The sequence below is a fragment of the Corvus cornix genome, chromosome 18 (genome assembly GCF_000738735.6).
Source record: "Corvus cornix cornix isolate S_Up_H32 chromosome 18, ASM73873v5, whole genome shotgun sequence".
Lineage (NCBI taxonomy): Eukaryota > Metazoa > Chordata > Aves > Passeriformes > Corvidae > Corvus > Corvus cornix.
In genome coordinates this window covers 11,250,705-11,271,246 of record NC_046347.1, presented here as the reverse complement: position 1 = coordinate 11,271,246, position 20,542 = coordinate 11,250,705, and the positions used below count along the sequence as shown (strand labels likewise).

At 62.3% G+C, this 20,542-nt stretch overlaps 2 protein-coding genes across 3 annotated transcripts; both read right to left on the bottom strand.

Annotated features, from left to right (window-relative positions):
• Positions 1-93: 93 nt before the first annotated feature.
• COG1 (component of oligomeric golgi complex 1) lies at positions 94-8,290 on the bottom strand. The gene is given in 16 exon segments (XM_039562158.1): positions 94-276; positions 1,623-1,698; positions 1,791-1,900; positions 2,338-2,446; positions 2,886-3,013; positions 3,274-3,435; positions 4,291-4,437; positions 4,663-5,184; positions 5,186-5,434; positions 5,562-5,772; positions 5,940-6,093; positions 6,169-6,339; positions 6,608-6,789; positions 7,462-7,624; positions 7,627-7,705; positions 7,988-8,290. Coding segments are annotated over 16 exon segments (2,865 nt in total). The 5' UTR covers positions 8,246-8,290; the 3' UTR covers positions 94-132.
• Positions 8,291-9,590: 1,300 nt separating this feature from the next.
• On the bottom strand, positions 9,591-15,993 carry SSTR2 (somatostatin receptor 2). 2 transcript variants are annotated; one of them, XR_005603357.1, is made up of 3 exons: positions 15,958-15,993; positions 11,236-15,501; positions 9,591-10,680 (listed from the first exon to the last, which is right to left on the bottom strand). XR_005603357.1 is itself a non-coding variant. In XM_039562463.1 (2 exons), the coding sequence occupies exon 2, from the start codon at positions 15,438-15,440 to the stop codon at positions 14,325-14,327; it is 1,116 nt and encodes a 371-aa protein (XP_039418397.1). In that variant the 5' UTR covers positions 15,441-15,501; positions 15,958-15,993; the 3' UTR covers positions 9,591-14,324. The 2 variants fall into 2 exon arrangements, 1 of the variants encoding a protein (XP_039418397.1); XM_039562463.1 differs by having other exon boundaries at positions 9,591-15,501.
• Positions 15,994-20,542: the final 4,549 nt, after the last annotated feature.

The following is a 20,542-nucleotide window of genomic DNA, read 5'->3' as shown; positions in this document are numbered from 1 at the left end:
TTCCCGTGACACGCCCTGCTCTGGCTGAGGATGGGAAGTACTGACAATCCCGGAGGTGTCACCGCTCCTGCCAAGGGGACACAGAGATCTCAGTGAAGACAAACACCCAGAGCAGTTTTATTGGTTGCTGCCTCACTTGGTCATGCCCGAGAGCCAGCCCAGCTTGAAGAGGGACGGTGCCACCGTGTCCTCGTCCTCGGTGACGAGCTGCCGGAACAGGGAGCCCGGGCGCGCCGCCTCATCCTCTCTGGGCAGCACGGGAGCTGCAGCCTGGCCCTTTGGAAAGACAAAAGTGACTCTGACTATCACAGCACCCCCCTGGCTCCCTCCATACCCTCATCAACAGGAGCTGCAAGGTGGAACCACGGCACAGCCGCTGTCCCCAGGCAGCCGGAGCGGCGTCACTGCTGGCGTTAGTGACAGACACACACGGGGCCACGGCACAGCACCTCGCTGCTGTCAGCAACAGGCGCTTGGCAGATGTCACTCACTGCTCATGAAACCCCTGAATGCTCCTCAGAACCCTCTGGGCAGCAGGGCAACCCTCTGTTGCTCTCAGAGCAAGGGATCACAGCGTGGTAGAAACACAGCTGGTGCCCTTGCAGGAGCTGTTCTTGGAGAACTGCAGATTTTCACCTCTCCAGAAGGGTTTTAGCATTGAAGAAGGAGCAAGCATCTGTCAGGGATCCTGGGAAGTGTGGCTAGCACAGGACACAGGTGTGCTGAGCACAGCACAGCAGCTGAGGAGAGTGACAGAACGAGCCAGACATCGCTGCACACTTCTATGCTCTACTCCAACTGAGCTGTGAGAGGTAAGGAATACCTTCATTGGGAGGTTCTGGGCTTTTAAACACCCCTTCTGCTGGGTCTGATCCTTAATGGTTCTGAGTAATGGAGAAGGAGAGTTGCAAATTGAACATCATCTCAAATGACACTGGTAAAACCAGGCCTTTAACTCTTGTCTTGGCTCTTGTCAAGACTCAGCAACTTGTCCCACTTGCCAAGACCACCACAGACGGATTGGGCTGGTAATAACCAAAGGAAACATTAATTGCTGCTTCCCACGGCAGTGAGGTATTCCTTGGCTCTCACCCAGCACACAGAGCTCCATCTAAGCAGATGTTTTAAACTGGGCGAGATGGAGCAACAGAAAGATTGGCTGCTACAGCTCAGCAGCAGGGGAGCAGCAGGACACTCCTCACACAGCTGGGGTACCTGGCCAGGCCTCCTCGGGGGTTACAGGGCAGCATCCCACTGGAAAGAAGTTAAAGCATTAGCTATTGTCCTTCGGTCTTTCTTGCAGCCCTATTTAATGAGTTGTCTTTGATGCATTGCCCTCATCCGTGTAAATCCCCACAGCCTCTGCAGGGTGGGTGTTGCCTGCTCTGCCACAGAGCAGTGGCCCCAAAACCACAGGGGCAAAGGGAGGGGGGGTTTGGAGGATCCTAGAGAAATCCAACCCATCTCCTGCTGTGCTGCCGTAATGATTCATTTTACTGAAAATAAAAATCAGGTGAAATAATGCTTGGCTACTTTCTTCTTTCCCCACAAGCTCGAGTGTTGGGGGGACAATGAATATCGGGAAAATATTCCTATTTTTACAGCTCAGTTCAAACACCAACCTGGACTCTTTCTGTGCTCCTGGCAGTGGACTTGCTCTTCCGGGAGCTTGACATGCTCAGTGGCAGAAGTCCAAACCTTAAGAGATGGAAGAAAGAAATGTAGGAAGCAGCACTTCCAGAGCAGCTTCCCAGAGGCAGGAGAATGCCTGCAAGAGCTGGGTGCCTCACCTGATCTGGCTGGACGCTAAGGGCAGGATGTTGTGGAGCTCCTGTGAGCTCAGCGCGCTGCCCCTGCTCGTGTACTGGTTCTCTGTCCCAGTCAGCAGGCCAAAGAGAACCTGGAAGGCACAAGGAGCCGCTTGGATTTGGGGAACAGAAGCTGGAAGGCACCAGGATTTGGGGTTCCTGCAGAGCTGACCCCGCAGTACGTGGTGAGTCCACGGGCACACCATCAGCGCTGAGTTTGAACATGAAGTGTCTCCCTTTCCCCTCTTAAGTCTTGTGTTTAATTATTCCCACAGCTGAGTCCCAGACCTGTTTCAGCACTACTTAACTCAATTAGTGTTGCACAGGCTCCAGTGAATCCTGTTAGATAAAGCTCAGCCAGCCCCACACACAGCCGGCTCAGCCAGCTCCTCTTATCTTCAGCTGGCACCGAACGCTCTCCCCTTGCCGCGGAAGTGCCAGTGTTTATCTCGAGCATGACGCAGTTCCAAGGCACCCCAGCTGCCCTGCTGAGGGCATTCTGCAGCCCTGCTCCCGCCCTGCTCCCTACCGAGGTTCTCTGCACCAGGCGGTTCAGGTTCCCGTTCAGGTGTGGGGTGAAGACATCCAGGTCGAAGGGATCGATGTGTCCCTCCAGGAAGTCAATGACCTTCTCAATCCTGCAAGCAGAGCAGAGGGCTCCTGTCAGGGCTGACAGCCTGGTGATGCCAGCTCTGAAGCAGCCAGGGATTTCCTGTCTGGGGTGACTGGGCAGAACAGGAATTACTCAGCAGAACGGCAGCTGACCCAAGGGTTCCCAGCTCTTACACAACCCCAGCAGCAGGAACCTGCTCCCGGTGGTACCCCCACAGAGACGCCTCAGTGCGCAAGGCTGGAGCTTACACAAGCTTTAACTCTTGGCTGGAAGCTTAACTGCCCTCTCTGGGGCATCCTCTGAGGGTATCCCCATGGACACGAGGAGGGGGGTGCCCACTGCCTCAGCCCTTGGCCACAGAATCCCAGCCCTCCTCTGTTCTGAGGATGAGCTCAGTGTCTGTGCACTGTTTTAGAGCCCCCCAAAGCACTGCTGAAGGATGTGAGCCCCAGAATGCACCATACCCGGAGTCCTGCTTGATCCTGCTGGGTTTTGTGTCCTCACTCTTGGCTGTCAGGATGATGCTGAGGTACCTCAGGTCATAGAGTAACTGCAGAGCCCTGCTCTGGGTCAGGGGGAAGCTGTCCGGCCTCTGCACACAGGACAGGCAGGAATGGGGCTCCTCCCTGGCACAGGGGAGGCTGTCCAAGGGAGAATGCTTGAGAACACCAACCCCAAGGCACAACCAGAGTGTGAAATCTGGTGTCTGCTCCCCTTCTGCCTCAGTTTTGGGGGAGGCAGGGTGAGTGTAAGGGTGTCCCCTTTCCAGCTGTCATGGACAGGCATTTTCTGTTCCAGGAGCTGGCTGTGTCCCTGCCTTCCCAGCCCTGCTCCCATCCCACACCCCGGTACCTTCTCCTGCTTCTGCTCCACCAGCTTCTCATAGGCAGCGAGCACCTCTGCCAGGCAGCTCCTCAGCAGCTCCTGCAGGGTGACCTTGGGCAGGGTGTGACCACCGACCCTGTTCACCTCCTGGCACAGGCTGAACAGGAGGCACTGCACGTGCCACGAGGGCTGGGGAGAACAGGGTTTATTTGCACGTGGTCTGTAAGCTCCATTCCCTTCCACGTGCCTTCACATGGGTGCTGGGGGTGTCCCACCTCCTCAGCAGCCACAAAGCTCTGCCCCACAGCTTGGCTCGGGCACCTCACAGGGTCTGATTTACTGACACCCCAGATTTTGGGTTACAGCAGCTTCTTAAGTCCCCAAAAGACTTTACCAGACACTGAGTGCAGTGAGAATTGCTTGTGCCTCTTCTGTCAGCCCAGACCCTGCTCTGCCCACCCACCCCCTGGGGCTGTTACTCCCTCCCTCATCTCCTGGGCCTCCCGGGTTCCCCCCCAGCTGCTTTTTCCCTCAGATCCTCACATTCCAGATAGAATTCTCTGGATAAGGTTCACTGCATTTCCCCATCCAGCCCCTCCCATGCTGTGCAAATACAGAACTCACTCCAGGCCTGACCCTCCTCGCCACTGCCACCTGCTCTGTCCCTGTGAGCTCCTTCCTGTGCCACCACACCTTTGGGAAGCCACACGCCTCAGTTCCCTGAGGATTCCACAGTCCCACCGCTGCAGCCCTGTCCTTCAGTGCATCCAACTTCCATGAAATCTCTCTCCTGGAACCTCTGTGTTTAAAACAGGCCTAAGTCCTCCTCTGGCTCAGTTGTACAGGATCTGGGCCAACCTTGCTCATAAGCAGTGACAATGACCTATTTCCTTCCTCTGACCTTTGTCCTCACGAGGTGAGTGTCTCAAAGAGCACCAGAGAGTGTCTGGTTCTCTGCTCGTGACACCAAACAACCTCCCCAGCAGCTCAGCAAGTGGTTCTGGCACACAGTGCTGGGCTCCTCCCACAGGCTGTTCCTCATACCTGCACAGGCAGCCGGATCTTTGACGTCACGCTGCTCCCAGACTCGGTTTCCTCCTGGATTTCAATCTCATCCCAGTTGGTGGCCGTGGCCAGGACAGACCCAGCTGTGTCGAGCAGCAGCGTGTGGGTGAAGCCCTGAACCAGACCCTGGAGCAGGAAAATGAAAGCCCCGATCACAGGACAGCTCTGACAGGAGCAAGGCCAGCCAGCCCACCCTGCCTGTGACCTGCTGTATCCCTGCACCTCCCAAAGCGAATCCTATGGAGACCATTCCCCTGGAGCCGCCCCCAGGGAGCTCTCGGCAGCCAGCGCTGCCCCAGTGAGGGAACCCCTCCCCAAAAAGCATCTCTGAGGAGGGAAACAGCTCCTTACTTTGGTGACAGCTGAGCTCCAGAGCTGATAAGCCAACAGGCTCTGCTGCAGGAGCTCTGCCTTCACCCCCTGCCACTTGGCCAGCTCGGGGGACACTTCCTGGGCTTTGCCCTTGCCCAGTTTCTTGGCAGAGCGCGGTTCCTTGGGTGCCAACTCTGCGCCGCCTGCCTGGCCCAGGACACAGCGCTGCAGGTGCGGGCACAGCTCGGGCAGGGCCTGGCACAGCCTCGCCATGAAGAGCACGGCGTTGAGCCTGGCATCCCCAGGGGGGCCCAGCTGGCTCTGGGCACTCTGGAGCTGCTCCCGGACGCAGCCCAGGAGGTGCTGGACGCAGGCGACGCAGTGGTCACGGAGCAGCCCCTGCACGGTGCCGGCGTCGGCGAAGCGGTCGAAGGCAGAGCGCGGCGGCCCCGCGGGCTCCTTGGGGACAGAGTCATCCGTGGGGAGGTAGGACAGGACATCCTCCAGCCTGGCCTTCAGCTTGGAGTCCAGCGTGGAGCAGAAGCTCTGCACGCACGGAGTGGAGCGCCTGTGCCTTCATGGCCAGCCCGCTACTGGCGAAGGGCCCGCGCTGCCCCACGCTGACCCACGCCGCGTCCCCGGGCAGGTCCCCGGGGCTCTCCGACCACAGGAACAGCGCCACGTTGTGTTCCAGCTGGATCTGCTTGCTCAGGGCACAGCTGCCGGCTTTCACTTCCAACTCCTGCAAGGCTAAAGCCAGCAGCTGCTTGGAGCTGCTTGAGATGGAGTCAAAGCCTTCTTTGGTCAGAGTCTGAAACACAACGAGGAGGAAAAAACCAATTCCAATGTGCCACTTCAACACACCCTCAGTGCAGCGTGGGCGGGGTGAGACAACAACTGGGGGCACAGCACAGGGCTCCCCACAGCACAGCACCCACCTGCAGCCTGTCCAGGAAGAGCTGCTGCAGCAGCTCCTCCCAGAAGGACACGGGCCTGTCCAGCAGGCGACGGCACACGGCCTCCCAGCTGTGGCTGCCGGACTCGCTGGACAGCAGCTCCCACACGGCGTCACGGATCCCTGCCAGCCCCTTCATGCTCTTCACGTACACCAGCAGGGTCCTGACCCCTGTCCTGATGTCATCGCTGCACCTGGAGGCAAAGTTTCACCTCTGTGAGGGGGGTGAGGCCCTGGCACAGGGTGCCCGGCTGCTGGATGCGCTGTGCTGCCTCTGGCTGCTTAACTGAGGGCGAAGGATGAGGAGGATGAGGGGATGAGGAGGAAGTCAGCCAGGCTGGCATTGCCCTGTCCCACTCACATGGTGATCCACTGCTGCAGGGTCTCCCTGAGGTACTCCTGGCTGATGGGGTGTGCCAGGGTCCGCAGGGTGGGCTGGAATTCCACCACGGACTCAGGCAGGTACTTGAACCAGCTGCTCAGCTTCAAATCCTCCTCCAGCACCCCTCCTCTCCCTGGAATCACAGTCAGGGATCAGCCCAGCACAGTGCACCCTCCTGCCTGCACACCTGGGCAGCTGCAGGGCTCACCTGCGGGGTTCTGGCCCGTGGTGCTCTCCAGGGTGGAGAAGAGCAACCCACAGGGCAGGGCTGGATCCGGGGCCGTCCCCTCGGGCATGGTGTAGAAGACAGCGTGGGCCTGGTACAGGGTGGTGGTGAGCAGCTCCATCAGGGAACACACCTGAGCTTTGATACCTGCACCTGCAGAGAGGTGACTCTGAGCCAAGGCAGCCCTTCAGCACAGGTCAGTGGCACCGTCTTCCAAGGCCTGCGGTCCCTTCCAGGTAAGGGCTGGAGGGCAAAGGACTCATCCTCGTGTCCCCCTGCTTCCCCATTACCGCTGGGCTTGGCCAAAGCCCCTGAGAACTGTTAATTTTTGTGGCAATCACCCATCCCTGCTCCGGGGGCAGGAGGAGAGGAAGGGAAAGCTCACCCCGACCTTCCCAAGGAGCGGCCCCGTGGCACTGACCGTGGTGTGGCTGGTTGAGCAGCTGCTGGATGGCCAGTTTCCTGGCCAGCAGGAAGTCGGCCAGGGCCTGGCGTGGGGAGCTGTCCTCCAGCAGCATGATGGCACACAGGGCTTCGGCCACCGCCTGGTCCGAGCCCGTCGGGCAGCGCAGCAGGGCCTTGCTCTCCTGCAGGATGGTGGATCTGCCACGGGAACCGGGAGTCACCGCCCGAGCCACGCGTTCAGGTGTGGCTGTGTGGGGACTGCCAAGGCAAGGGGGTTGCTTTCCCCACACTGTCCCACTTGTATCTGGGTGTTACAGGACTGGTGAGATGGTTTCCGTCCCAAGCTCGTGGAACGGTTTGGATTGGAAAGGATCTCCCTAAATCCCTGTTAGTCCTGTCCCGTTACCTGATGGAGCCCCCTGGTCCCTGTCAGCTGCAGCCCCCAGGATATTCCCTCACATCCCTCTTTTCCCGCCTGCCGGCTTTCCAGGGGCATTCCTGGAGCACTGTGCTCCCACCTTTGACACCTGCCACAGCCCGGGCATCCTGCCAGGGGCTTTCCTGTGCCATCCAGGTGCAGCTGCCTCAGGCAGAGCCTCCTAGGACCTTGCTGCAGCTGATTTCTGTCCTGCCTTCCCTGGGCCGTGTCTGAGGTGAATCAGGGAATGGTTTGGGTTGGGAGGGAACTTAAGGATCACCCAGTTCCAAACCCCTTCCCCTAGACCAGGTTGCTCCAAGTCTCATCCAACTTCCAGGATGGGGCACTAGGACACTTCAGGGGATGGGACAGCCACAACTTCTCTGGGTAACCCGTGCCAGGGCCTCACCCCCTCCTCATCCAGCCCTTCCCGTGCCCCGGTCCCGGCACACCTGAGGTGGCTGGCGGCCGCCACTTGTCGCAGCAGGATGGGGAACCGGGCGAGGATGGGGCTGGAGCGGGCTCGGGGGGTGTCCAGCTGGAGCTGCCGGCGCAGGTGGGCCCCGAGCAGGTGGAGCCGGGCCGCGGGCAGGTACCGGCCCCCCTCCACCGCCCCCAGAGCTGCTCGGGAACCTCCAGCAGCAGCTTCAGCTGCGCCGCCGCCCCGTAGAAACTCTGGTGAGCTGGGGGGCGAGCCTGGAGAGGGGACACGGGTCAGAGGAGAAAGAGAGGATGAGGGGAAAAGAGAGGGGCATAAAAGAGGGGGCAAGGGGGGAAGAATAAGGGATGAGTGGAGAGAAGACGGGATGGGGAGGAGAAGAAGAAGGTGGGAAAGGGGGCGAGAGGACGAGAAAGGGGGAAAAGAGGGGCTGAGAGAGGGGAGAAGGGGCCAGGCAGGGAGATGGAGTGGGGGAAAAAGAATGGGTCGAAGGGGGAAAGAGGGCACGGGGGACTCGCTGGCCGCCCCCCGCCCCTCACCGTGCTGGCGGGGCCGGGCCGGGCCGCGCCGCCGCGCTGCAGCCCCCGCACGGCGCCCAGCAGGCGCTCGGCGCTCCGCCGCATCTCGGCGATGGTGTCGGCCGCCTCGATGAGGTCGCGGTAGCGCTCGCCCACCATCTGCCGCAGCTCCTCCCGCTTCTGCTCGATGCCGGCGCGCAGCCGCCGCTCCGCCGCCCGCAGCTCGGCCGTCGTGTGGGCCTCGAACAGCGCCTCGGCCTCGGCGCCGCGGGCCGCCATCACCGCCACGGCCCCGGCCCCGGCACCGACACCGACACCGACCCCGACCCCGGCCCCTGCCCGCGCCGCCGGGGCCGCCGCCGCCGCCGCCGCCGCCGCCATCTTGGCCACGGGAAGGGGAGGGCACTTCCGGGCGTCTCCGCGGGGCGGCGCCGCCATCTTTGTGCCGGGCACAGCCGCACCCGGGCGCCGTTACCAGGACAACGCCGCCATCTTTGTGCCGGGCACAGCCGCGCCCGAGTGCCGTTACCATGACAACGCCGCCATCTTTGTGCCGGGCACAGCCGCGCCCGAGTGCCGTTACCATGACAACGCCGCCATCTTTGTGCCGGGCACAGCCGCACCCGAGCGCCGTTACCATGACAACGTCGCCGCCATATTTGTGCCGGGCAGAGCCGCGTTGCCATGGCGACGGGGCCTGAGGGAGAAAACGCCGCGTTACTTATTGTATTTAGTTTGTTTATTTATTTAATTGTAGGGTTTTTTTCCTTTGCCGTTTCCCGGGGAAACGGGTCGGGCTCCGCGGCCTGCGGGTGCCGCTGTCACTCCACACACCCCGGGAGGTCTCATCCTCGAGGTCCTTTGGGTTGGGGGGGGCTTGGCTCGGACAGGGCTGGGGGTGTTTCCCGATCCTCCCATTCCAACAGCACCGCTCTGAGCACCGGGATATTCCCCCAAAATCCATCCAGGATGGGGTGGAACAGGATTGAGCTTTAAGGTCCCTTCCAAGCCCGAAGGGAGAGGCAGATCTGCAGCCAGGCAGGATCCAGCTCCATGGGAGATGCTGGCGTAACCAGAGCGTGTGGGCTTGGGTGTGAGGTTGTTGTACTCAAATCCGATAACCGCCCGTTTGTGTTGGAAACTGAGACGGGAAGAAAAAGAATCACAGGTGTTTGGGAGTGATCTGGTTTATTTGCGTGGACAGTGTTGGTGTTGCTGGGCTGTGCAGCTGCTCAGAGTCAAACTCACAGTTCCTAGGAGTTGGTAACTCTGCTTCGAGGGAACGAGGGGCAGGATGACACGAAACTGCCTCAGTTAGTGCCAGGGGAAGTTCAGGTTGGACATCAGGAGGAATTTCTTCATGGAAAGGGCTGTCAGGCATTGGAAGTGCCCAGGGCAGTGGCAGAGTCCCCATCCCTGCAGGGATTTAAAGCTGTGTGGATGTGGCACTTGGGGACATGGTCAGTGGTGGCCTTGGCAGTGCCAAGGGGGGTGGTTGGACTCAGTGATCTTTGAGGGCTTTTCCAACCTGAACAATTCTGGGATGCTCTCCCAGGGAGGTGTCCAAACCTGGGTCATATCCTGCTGCTTCTCCCAGCTCCAACACACACAAACAGCCAGAAACTGTAGGAAAACTCTTTTATTTCCCTCCCGCACCATCCACAGCCCCCTCCCCGTGGCACAGACCGTGGCAGTCAGGAGCCTTCGCTGCGGGAAGGCCCAGTCCCACACCAGGACACCGAGGAACGATTGCTGGGGAGGAAAACAGGTCTGGGAGCAGGGACACGCTCTCGGCATGTCCTGGTCACAGCGGATCCACGGGCACTGACAGAGCACAGCTACAGACACGGGGGGATGGACGGCGCTGCTGGGGGGCCCTGGAGCTCTGCAGGGAACAGAGACTAAACCTCAGCTCCCTGGTCCTGCAGAAGTCACCTGGCAGAGTGGCCGCAGCCTCCGTGGTCCCTCCCGGCTCCTGCACGGTGCCACCAATCCCCTGGCACACGGGGAGGGTGAGGGGGAGCCAAGGCCCCCCATGGGGCTGTGTCAGTTATCAGAAACCCCCCTGGGCACATCCAGTATATACAATTTACATATATTTACAACCAGCCGTCCCGTCCCTCCTCCCAGACACGGCGTGGGGTGGGATGCATGGATGGATGGATGCATGGATGGATGGACGCATGGATGGATGGACGCATGGATGGATGGACGCATGGATGGATGGAGTGGCCAGGCTTTGCATCCCTCAGTGTCTCCTGGTCAGGAAACAGCTGGAGGCAGGATGGCTCTCCTGTCCTGGCTTTTCACAGTCCAGGTCTTGCAGCAAGCAGGGAGTGGAGCTGAAATCCTTCACAGAGGTGCCAGGCTGGGCATCAGAGGCTGGCAGGGCAGGGCAGAGGTGTCCTGGGGCTGGAAAGCAGCAGGTCCCATTCCAGGCTGGCAGCAGGAAGGCAGGTTTGGGATCTGCTGTGTCCTTTGCTTGTGCCTCGCTGGAGATTCCCCCTTGGAGCAGCCGCAGGGAGGGGATGGAGACTCTCCGTGAGCGGTTTGGAAACAGCTCGTTCACAAGGCTGGATCCGAACCTGGGAGCTCTCCTTGCTCGGGATGGAGCTGGATGGGGACCCTGGGCAGGTCTGGGAGGGAAGCGACCTCTCGGTGGAGTCTCCAACAAAGACGAGGCTCTTCCCATGGTGGCAGGGTCGGGAAGCCCTCTGGAGACACAGCAGCACAGTTCAGGAGATTATTTCAGTCCAAGGCAGCACTGGAGCCAACACGAGGAGCTGCAGAGATGCACCGGGAAGGCTCCAGGTCCAGCCCCAGCCTCTCTGGCCCATCCCAGCAGGATCTGGCTCTGGAGCACCGGGGGTCACTGGCCACCACAGCTCCCGGAGCCAGGCTGGGTGCGAGGGGGATACGGGTGGATGCCCAGCCCAGCCACAGCCCCGGCTCCGCACACGAGGGCTGAGGAAGGGCACAGCAGGGATGTCTCCATGCAGGTCGATCCTGTGGGATCGGGGAGCTGTGGAGCCGCCCCTCAGCCTCACTGGGGGAACCAGTGGTGAGGAGGAAAAGGGGAATTGGTTCCCACAGGCTTTGGTGAGGCCAAACTGGGACTGGGAGGCTCGTGCAGAGGTGACCCAGCCCCCAGGGGACAGCCCCAGGTGAGGCAGCAGGGGAGCCTTTGGCACACCCCGACCCGTGCTTCCCATCACCTCAGATGTGGGATAACGCCGTTCCTGCCGCTCCAGGTGGGAGCTGTCACTCACCCCTCCTGCCCAGGGCCAGGCTGTGTGTGAAGCACTCGCAGGTTCAGTCTCTTGGCTCCGCAGTCACCGGCAGAGATTCCTCATCCCACTGCCAGCAGCCCTGCGAGGCTTTGCAGAGCAGATCCAATCTGAGGTCAAGTTCCCACTAAAATCAAGTGGCTGGGAGGGAAAACTTCGTTACTGGCAGCAGCAGCAGCAGCGGTGCTGATGTTTATTAGTCAGCAATGAACAGCAGAAGGTTTTGTTTTGCTGCATTTACAGCCAGCGCTGGGCCGTGGCTGCAGCTCCCTCCCGGCACTCCAAGGCAGCACATTTCACTTTCCTGCCCTTTTTCCTCAGTGAGCTGTGGGAAGGTGGCCACGGAGAGCTCTGGCAGCCCCTGCCCTGTTACATCCTGCCTTGGTGGCCTTTGGGATGTTGGTGGCAGCGCCCCACGCCCCTCATTGCTCACCTGCAGCCCCGTTATCCCCATCCCAGCAGAGCCCCTGGGTGCGAAAGGGGGACACATTTCAGATCCCAGCCCTGAGCAGCCAGAAGTGTCACTGCCTGGGGGGTTGCCAGGACAAAGCTGACCTGGGTGTGGGTCCTTCCCAGGCCTAGGAATTCCCAGGATTTCCATATTTCCATATCAAACCAGCGCAGAGAGGGGGTGATCCCAGCTGCAGGCTCCTGCTGGGGACTCCTGCGGGGGTGCAGCTGGGAACAGGTGTCCCCCCCTCCATCCATCGGGATTTTGGTGGCCGGGCTTGCACAGACACGGCTGGGATGGAGTCAGACACCGGCAAATCCGGGTTTGGCCTGGCTGCAGGTGAGTGCTGGGGGCTCCGCACACCCCCGTCCCCATTCCACGCCCGCTTTCCACGCAGACACCTCCTCCACGGAGTGCCCACGGCTGCACTGACGCATCACTGCGGCTGTGACACGGAGCCTCATCCCGGCGCTGCTCCCAGCCCTCCCCAGCAGCGCTTCCCCGAGCTGTGACCTGCTGCCGGTGCTTCAATTCCTGCAGAGTCAGCAGGGAACCGCTCTGCCCCGGAGCCCGGGGTCAGCCTCACTCCCCACGCCACAGCCGGGCTGTGCCTGGTGCCCAGCGAGGGGACAGGGAGGTGCCACACGGTGCCCACGAGCACCTGAACGCTGTCGCTGTTCCTCGGAGGAGCAGGAAAGAGTTAAAAGCAAACAATTGCTGACAATGCTTTGCTTTGTCTTGCAGAAAATGCCTGAGCCGTGCCCTGCACAGCCAGGAGCAGGTACCCAGCCTGGCACTGAGCCCTGTTGGGGGCTGGCAGGGGTGGCACAGCAGGATGGAATGCCCCAGGCTGGGATTTGCTGCAGGAGCTGGGCAGAGCCATGGGAAAACTTCTGCCAGGGCTGGTGCTCTCGGCTGGAGCATCGCCTGGGGGTGCGTGGCGGAGCAAGTGGGACCCCAAAGCGGGTGGCACCTCGTGGGCAATGCTCAGCCTCACCTCCCTCACTGTTTGTAGTGCCAGGTGACGGCTCCGTGTCTGCTGGCGACGGGGACACCAGGCTGGGCTGGGAAAAGGGAGGGTGTCCGAGCCCCGGCTGTTTCCCCCACCGAACCCCCCACGTTCCCACGGCTCGGGTCTGCAGCAGGAGCCTGTGAACAGATCCGGCCTCTGGCACGGCAGCTGCTCCGGGTGCTCCGGCAGGAAGCCGGCACTTCTCCCTCTCCCCTGGGCTTTCCCTCGAGCTCCCGCTGCGCCGGCCAAGGAGGGGCTTTGCTGGGGGTTCAGGGCTCCAGAGCCGCGGTCTGTGCTGAGCTGGGAGGGCAGGCAGGGACAGGGACAGGGCCGAGCGCTCCAGGACAGTCTTGAGAAGCCAAATACGGTGGATGTGGGGCCAGCCCCGCCACCCCTCACGCTGTGCAGGACCCAGGGGGATGGATCCGTGCTGCCCTGCTCTTCATCCCCAGCTGCTGGGAGCCCTGTGGTCTGCTCTGCCCGGTGCCTTCGGCTCGGACGAGGGCGGGGGCCGAGTCCCCAGCACCCCCCTTCCCGTCCCCATCCTCTCCGTCAGCCCTGCCTCCAGCGTGACTTGCCTGGAAGGAGCGGGGAGGTGCCACCCCAGAGATCCTCGGAGCCGCGGCCGGACAATCCCCGATCTCAGCCGGGTGCAGTGGGAGGAGCCCGTGCCAGGCTTCTCCAATACGTCCCCGCCGCTTAAATACTTCCAAGGATTTCCCAGCAGGGAGCGGAGCCGGGCGCCCGTGCCGCGGGTGCTCGAGCAGCGATCGCGGCTGCCGGCGCAGCGTGGGACCGGCCGCCGGCAGATGCGGGCGGTGGGAGGGGCAGCGGCTACTGGGGAGGGAGAAGGGGGAAATTCTCCATCCGAGGAGAAAATCTGCGGGCAGGTGACGCCACGGCAGGGGCCGGGAAAGGGCTCTCCAGCAGCGGGACCTGGCAGGGCTGGAGGAGGCGGGGTGGGATCAGAGGGGCTGCTGCGGGGCTAGAGCTGCTTCCCGTGGGGAGGTCACCTCGGTCGTGGCGTGTCCCCTCCGGGCAGGGCGGCCGCTGCAGTCACACAGCACGGGGAGGCTGCAGGGCGGGCGCCGGAGTAACGAACAGCCCCGGGAAAATGCAATCCCGAACATCCTGGTGTCCTGGGAGAGAGACTCGCCGGGAGCTCCCCGCAGCTCGGTGCGTCCCCGTGTTGTCACACACCCGTGCCCTCGGCTCCTCCTGAGGTCCCCCTGTGTGTCCAGGTGCACCCACCCGTCGTGGGGCAGAGCCCCAAAGGCAGCCGGCCCCGAGGGTGGCACGGGGGACCCAGCAGAGCCGCCCCGGCCGTACCTGTGCCCGCGGTGGCACTTTGGTGCCGAAATGCGCCGCGTCGCCGTGAGTTGTCTTTGTTTTCCTGGCGAGGCAGCTCCTCCTGATGCATCTCCTTCCCAGCGCTCGAAAGCCAACCCAGCAGAGAGGAGCCCAGCAGAGAACCCCCGCGCCCATCGGGTGCTCACAGCCGTCCCCTCAGGTGGCATTCCTGCCCCGACACCGTGGTGCCACCCCTCTGCTGCAGCCGGGAGCCAGCGGGGAGAGGAGGGCGCAGGAGGGACGAGCCCCGCTGTCCCCTCAGATGCTCGTCTGCAGGTCACCATTGAGCAGGGTCCTCTGGGTTTCCGTGGTCTCGTTGAGCCGGGATTTGTCCTGCTTGCTGTCGCTGCGGTCGGCCTCGTCCATGCCACTGACCTTCACCAGGCACAGCACGTTCTGAAAGCTCTTCTTGAAGTTGTCAGACAGGAAGGCGTAGAGGATGGGGTTGGCACAGCTGTTGGCATAGCTGAGGACCACCACGAAGTCGAACATGCCCTTGAGGACGGGCGTGGGCACGATCATGACGGACACGGAGGAGACGTTGAAGATGTAGAAGGGGAGCCAGCAGAAGATGAAGACAGCGACCACGATGGACACCATCCTGGTGACTTTCTTCTCGGACTTTTTCCTCTTGGAGGAGCCCACCCTGATGCCCGAGGACTTGACTTTGATGATGATGAACAGGTAGCAAAGGCAGATAATGGTGAGAGGCACCAGGAAGCCCAGGATGAAGGCGTAGATGATGAATCCCGTGTACCAGGCACCCGACTCTCCCGGCCAGATGATGGTGCAGCTACTCCTGCCGTGGTTGTGCTGCACCCCAGCATAAATCATGATGGGCATGATCACCAGCAGGGAGACGCCCCAAACGGCCACGTTGATCATTTTGGCTGTCCTGGGCCGCCTCCACTTGGCAGATTTGATGGGATGGACGACAGCCAGGTACCGGTCAACGCTCATAACCGTCAGGCAGAAGATACTGGTGAACTGGTTGATGCCATCCACCGTCATGACAATCCTGCAGAGGGCTTTGCCAAAGGGCCAGTGCACCAGGGCCACCTGCATGGCCAGGAAGGGCAGCCCGAGCATGAAGAGCTCGTCTGCGATGGCCAGGTTGAGGATGTAGATGTTGGTGATGGTTTTCATCTTGGCATAGCGGAGGATGACGTAGATGACCAGCGTGTTGCCGCACAGCCCGATGATGCAGACCACGAAGTAGATGAAGGTGAGGATGGCGTTGCTGGTCAGGTCGAAGTGCTGGCCCGTGGCGTTCTGGGAGGTGTTGGTGGGCGCCTCCAGGGAGAAGTTGTCGAAGGGGGACGCTGCGGAGAACCAGAAGGCGGTGGCATTGGGCAGCTCGTACTCCAGCTCCATGGCTCTGCCGCTCCCTGGGCACTGCTGCCTCACAGGAGCCGAGATGTCATCTTCCCTGGCTCTGGGGAGAGAGGAGAAGATTCTAGAAATCAGGGAGTAAATAGAAATGAAGGGATTCCTGGGGAGGATCTGTCCATCCTGCTGCCGAGCTCAGCGGGAGAGAGGCTCTCTGGAGGGGGGGTCCCCACCCCACCTCCCCATGTCCCCTCCCGGAGCAGCCTGCCCGGCCACGCCGCAGCTCCTCCTGGCTCTGGCGATCCCGGAGCCTTTACGACTCCGCAAATCCAACCGGTGCATCCCAGTGGGTGCTACTGATGGCCCGGGAGCACCGAGCGCCGGGGGAAAACCTCCTCCTCTCCCGGCCGCTCGGCGGGTGCAGCCCCTTCCCTCCGAGCCGGCACCAGCACCCCGAGCCCGGGCGGCTCCGGTGGGCGACGAACTCGCGGCGGGGAGCGCCCCACCCCGGCCCCGTCCCTCCGCTGCGGAGGGCACCGGGCGGTGCTGCCCCGCCGCTCACCTGCTCCCGCCGCCGCCCGCCCTGACCCGGCCCGGCCCGGCCCGGCCCGGCGGGCACCGGGGAGGCGCCGGCAGCGCCCGTGCCCCGCTCGGCTCCGCTCGGCTCCGCACCGCTCGGCTCCGCACCGCTCCGCGCACCCGCTCCCGGCGCGGCTCCGCCGCTGGACCAGCGCACCGGCTGCGCCCCGCCCCGCGCGGGGCGGCTCTGCGGGGCCGGGGCGGGGACAGCCCGCAGCGCCCTGCGCTGCCCATCCTGCCGTGCCCACCTTCCCCGCACTGCCCGTCCTGCTCTGCCCGTGCTGCCCACCCCGCCTGTGTTCCCTCTCCTGCCGTGCCCACCCTGCCTCCAGCCCTGCCACCCCGCTGCCCAGAAACATTTTGGTTCCAGCCATGGGCTCGGCTTCTCCAGGGCCACCAGGAGATGGACAGGGAGGTGACAGCAGCGTGATGGCCACGCTGTGACCCCAATGGAGGGTGACCCAAGAGGTGTCTGAGAGTCCCAAAGTTTCCCTGGAACGCTGGGAATGCCTTGGCCCCAGGAGTTTGCACCTTGACTCCAAAGGCAAGCCAAGGCAGGTCCTTGCTGGTCCTCCCCTCTGGAAGCGGTCTCAGGGTTATGCCAAAATATTTGGGGTCTCTGGGGACTTGTGCAATACAGGTGGCTCCTGCCACGGCCTCTCCCTGGAGGAGAAAGACCAAAAAGGAGAGGTTTGGGGCAGATAACGTCTGCTCTGGTTTGTTTGGAGTCTTGAGAGCAATTAAATCATCTCCATTCCTGCCGCTCTTTCCATCACTTGTCCAGGAGACAATGGAAAGCAGGAAATTAGGAGTGACTGTGAACAAAGAGCCCCGTGCCGAGGCTGCTGAGTGCGCCGGGAGCCTCTCGTTTGCACTTCGCGATCCACTTCCCAAGGCGGATCTAAAGACATCAGGTCCTGGAGCACCGGCAGAGTCGTTATCAGCCTCATTAATCTTTAGGAGGCAGGAAAAAGCTGCTTCTGCTGAGGATGATGTGGAAATTAATGTCCCAGGAATAGTGGGAGAGGAGGGAGGCTGGGACGGAGATGTTCGGCTGATGTGAGCGGGGGATCGGATCTCTGGGGTGCTGCCGTCGGGGTGTCCCGAGGGATGGCTGTCCCTGGCTGGCTGCACCGGCCCCCCGGTCCTGTCACCGTGCAGGGGAGGAGGGAGCACGGCCCAGGAGAGGGGGCTGGTGCCTTGCGACCTTTTGAGAGCTGTTTTATCCTCTCCTGGCTGGTTCCCGTGGCCAGGAGCAATGTCCTGAGCGTGCCCTTCCCTCGGAGCAGCCTTGCTGTGTGCATTCCCAGCGCTGCACCCTCCAATCTCTCCCCAGAACAGGCGCCGCTGCCACGCCCCTGCCCTGGGTTCCTCGGTCACCAAGCCCTGGCACCGAGACCACCCCCAGCCCGGGCTGGCAGGGGCTTCTCGCAGCTGGAGAGAATCCGGGGGCGAGAGCAGCAGGGCAGGGGAGCCCAGGGATCCCGGGGTGCTTCCAGCTGGCTGGGGCTGCCTGAGGAGCATCAGGGCTCCAGCCTCTCCCCGCCTTTCACTTCCACCTCGCTGGGAATCTGGGGCCAGGGAGCTGGGGGAATCCAGCCAGTTCAGCCTGGCTGAACCCAGATCTGATCTTCATTAAAAACCCCATAAAATTAATGAAATGATGGCCCGGTGGGCATTGAGGAGCTGATCGGAGCTGATCTCCATCCAGGAGGAGGGCAGCAGCAGCTGGCTGAGTCAGGAAGCCATCCTTGAGCCTTTTGAAGGGATTTTTTTTTTTCATTCTGCTTAGATTTGGGGTTGAATTAAAGCCTAGTGCAGAGCGTGCTCTGCGTCCCTGGGTGGTCCCTGGTTCGGAGGGACGCTGTGCCCAGCAGCTGGTTTGGTGCTGGCAGATAAACTCCTCTTTGTCCTTTTGCCTGGGAAGCATCCACTGCGCTGAAAAGCAATTTACTGGCAGGGCTGGAGAGAGGAGGAACACACAGCCCCTTCCCACACGGCCAAAATAACCCCTGGGAGAGGGGCGCGGGGGTTATGTGACCACAGAGAGCCTTTAAAAGCCCTTCCAAGATTTCAGCCATCCATTCCCAGCTGTTCCGCAAGAGTCCCTGTGGAAAACAGCGCGTTCGACCCCTGTCCTGGAAATGAGTGTTGTAAGGAGCTGGGGCCGGGATGCCAACGGAGGGGTAGGGTGAGCTGGCCTTTCTCCTGGATCCATGGAGCAGGGGTGAAGGAGGCTGTGTTGGGCTGGACTGGGCTGTGAGGGGGTGCAGGGGCAGCTGCTGTTCCCCAGGTGTCAGGAGGGGCAGGATTTGCTCCCGTGTGCAGCCAGCCCGGGGATCCCTGAGGATCCCTTGGAGATGATGATCTCTCTTTGGAGAGCCGGCCCTGAGCAGCGCTGTGTCCGTGCTGGAGCAGTCATGCCCCAGCCCCCTCCTCGCCAGCACTGCCCTCAGAGGGACCCCGCTGTCCCCCGTGGCCGTGGGGACAAGGCCAGCAGGGATGACCGTGGTGTTTCTCCCCCAGGGACACTTCGGCTGGCACTGCCCTTTCCCTGCCTTTCCCCTTCCCGGCTCCAGCCCAGCAGCCCCGGGCGGCTTCGGTGGCTCTGCTGATTGCTGCCCGGAGGCGGCCTGGCCGCGTTTCAGGGATGGTCGGGCTGAGGGGAGGCTTTGCTTTCTGCTAATTAGCCAGACAAACAGTCTGGGTCATGTCCCCGCACCCCGAGGCGCGGCAGGACCCGGCTGGTGGCTGCCAGATCTAATCGGGAGCGTCTGCAGCGCTGATGGATGGCGAGGAAGAGGCGCTGGCGCCTTCACCTGCGCCCGGGGCAGCATCCCGACCTGCCGGGATCCAGGGCAGCACCCACACCCCGCGGGATCCAGCGCTCTCCGCACCCCGCGGGGGTCTCCCCTCCACCCCCCGCTCCCGCTCCTGCTGCTTCCAGACCTCCCCACAGCCGGTTCCTTCCTCCCTCTCCCGCCCTCTCCTTCTCGCCCTGCCGTTGTTTGCCTCCGTAATTGGTTTATTGATCTCTGGAGGGGCCGGGGCAGGGCTCGGCCAGAGCGGCCGCTCGCGTTCCCGGTGAATCATATCCCGGAGCCCCCGACACTAATGAGCCTTTGGCAGCCACGGCCCGAAATCTCGGCTCCTGCCTGCGCCTCTCCCCGCTGTGCCTGGCTCGTTGGAGGGTCCTGCGCATTAAATCGGGGCTGAACAGCCTGGCTTTGGCAGCCGGGCTTTGTTCCAGCTGGAAATGTCAGGGCTGGTGACAGCGCGCTGCCTCCTGCTCGGAGCAGCTGCTGGAACTCCGCGGTCCCCCAGCCTTGCAGAGGGTCCCTCGTGTCCCCCACGGCGAGCCCAAAGCCAGAGCAGAAGGACAAAACCGTTCCTTTGTGCCCTGTGACAAAGAGGTGACCTCAGCTCGTGGGATGGGACAGTGACCCCGCCTGGCCCTGCCTGCGCTGCCCGGCTGCTCGCCGGCCCCGTCCTTGGGGACGGCCCTGGATGTCCTCATTCCCTCGTCTCACCATCCAGGCTGGCTCCAGCCGCCGCCCCAGCCTGACACAGATGGATTTGGGTTGGGAAAGAGCCCGGCCGTGAGCCCAGCCGGCACGGAGGGGACACAGGGACACGCTCGCCGTTCCCAGGGGCACCTCCAGCCCTGCCTCAGCCGGCGGTGCCTGGTGCCATCCGTGTGCAGGATGTGCCTCTCTGCCCCAGACAGCACTGGGGCAGTTCTATGGCAAAAAATCCCAAGGGATTTGGGTCCTGGCTGCCCCAGGGCTCCCTGGAGCTGCCCCTTGTGACATCTCGTTCACCTTGATGAGAGATGGTGCCAGATTTGTGCCCCTTTTGTTGTTTAAAATGCATTTTAGGGGCTCTGGGTCTCCCCCTTCCCTGCTGGAACAGGCAGGGCCCGGGTGGGAGCTCCCAGCCCTCCTGCCCAGGGCTGTGACATTGAGGGGACAGCCAGGGCCGTGACACTGGCAGGGACAGGCAGGGCTGTGACATGGAAGTGTCCCTGCACACAGAAATGACACCGGGGAACGGGGCTGTGAGTTGATTTTGCTGATGCTTCTGCACAGAGCCACCACGACTGTCCCCATTGCCACCCACAGGTCCCCATCGCTGCCAGCCGCCCCCAGCCCATGGCAGCGTGTCAGCCGTGTCCCCAGGGCCAGCCCTGCCGGGTCACCAGCTGTCCCCAGCCCCGCCAGCGCTGCGTCACAGCCGGCCGGGGATCCCGGGGGTGGTGGGGGAGCTCTGTGTGTCTGTCCCCGTGTCCCTCCAGCTGGCACCTCGCCCTGCATCTGCCTGGCCTTGGGCGCTAATGAGGGATGCAGCAATTACAGGGCGAGATTGATTAAATCCTAAATCAGGGAGGTTTTGGGTGGCCCTGACCTTTCCGAGCTGGGGCAGCGGGGGCCGATCCGAGGCTGTTTGAGATAAACTCACGAGGATGTGTCCTTCTGCCAGCTCCTGCTCCTCTGGCGTGGCACAGGAGGGGACACCGGGGCTGGCCTGGCTCTGTGGCTGTCACTGCGAGCCCCTGTCCCTTGTGCCAG

Coding starts and splice junctions, on each gene's coding strand:
- SSTR2 (XM_039562463.1), bottom strand. CDS start 15,440: ATGGAGCTGGAGTACGAGCTGCCCAATGCCACCGCCTTCTGGTTCTCC.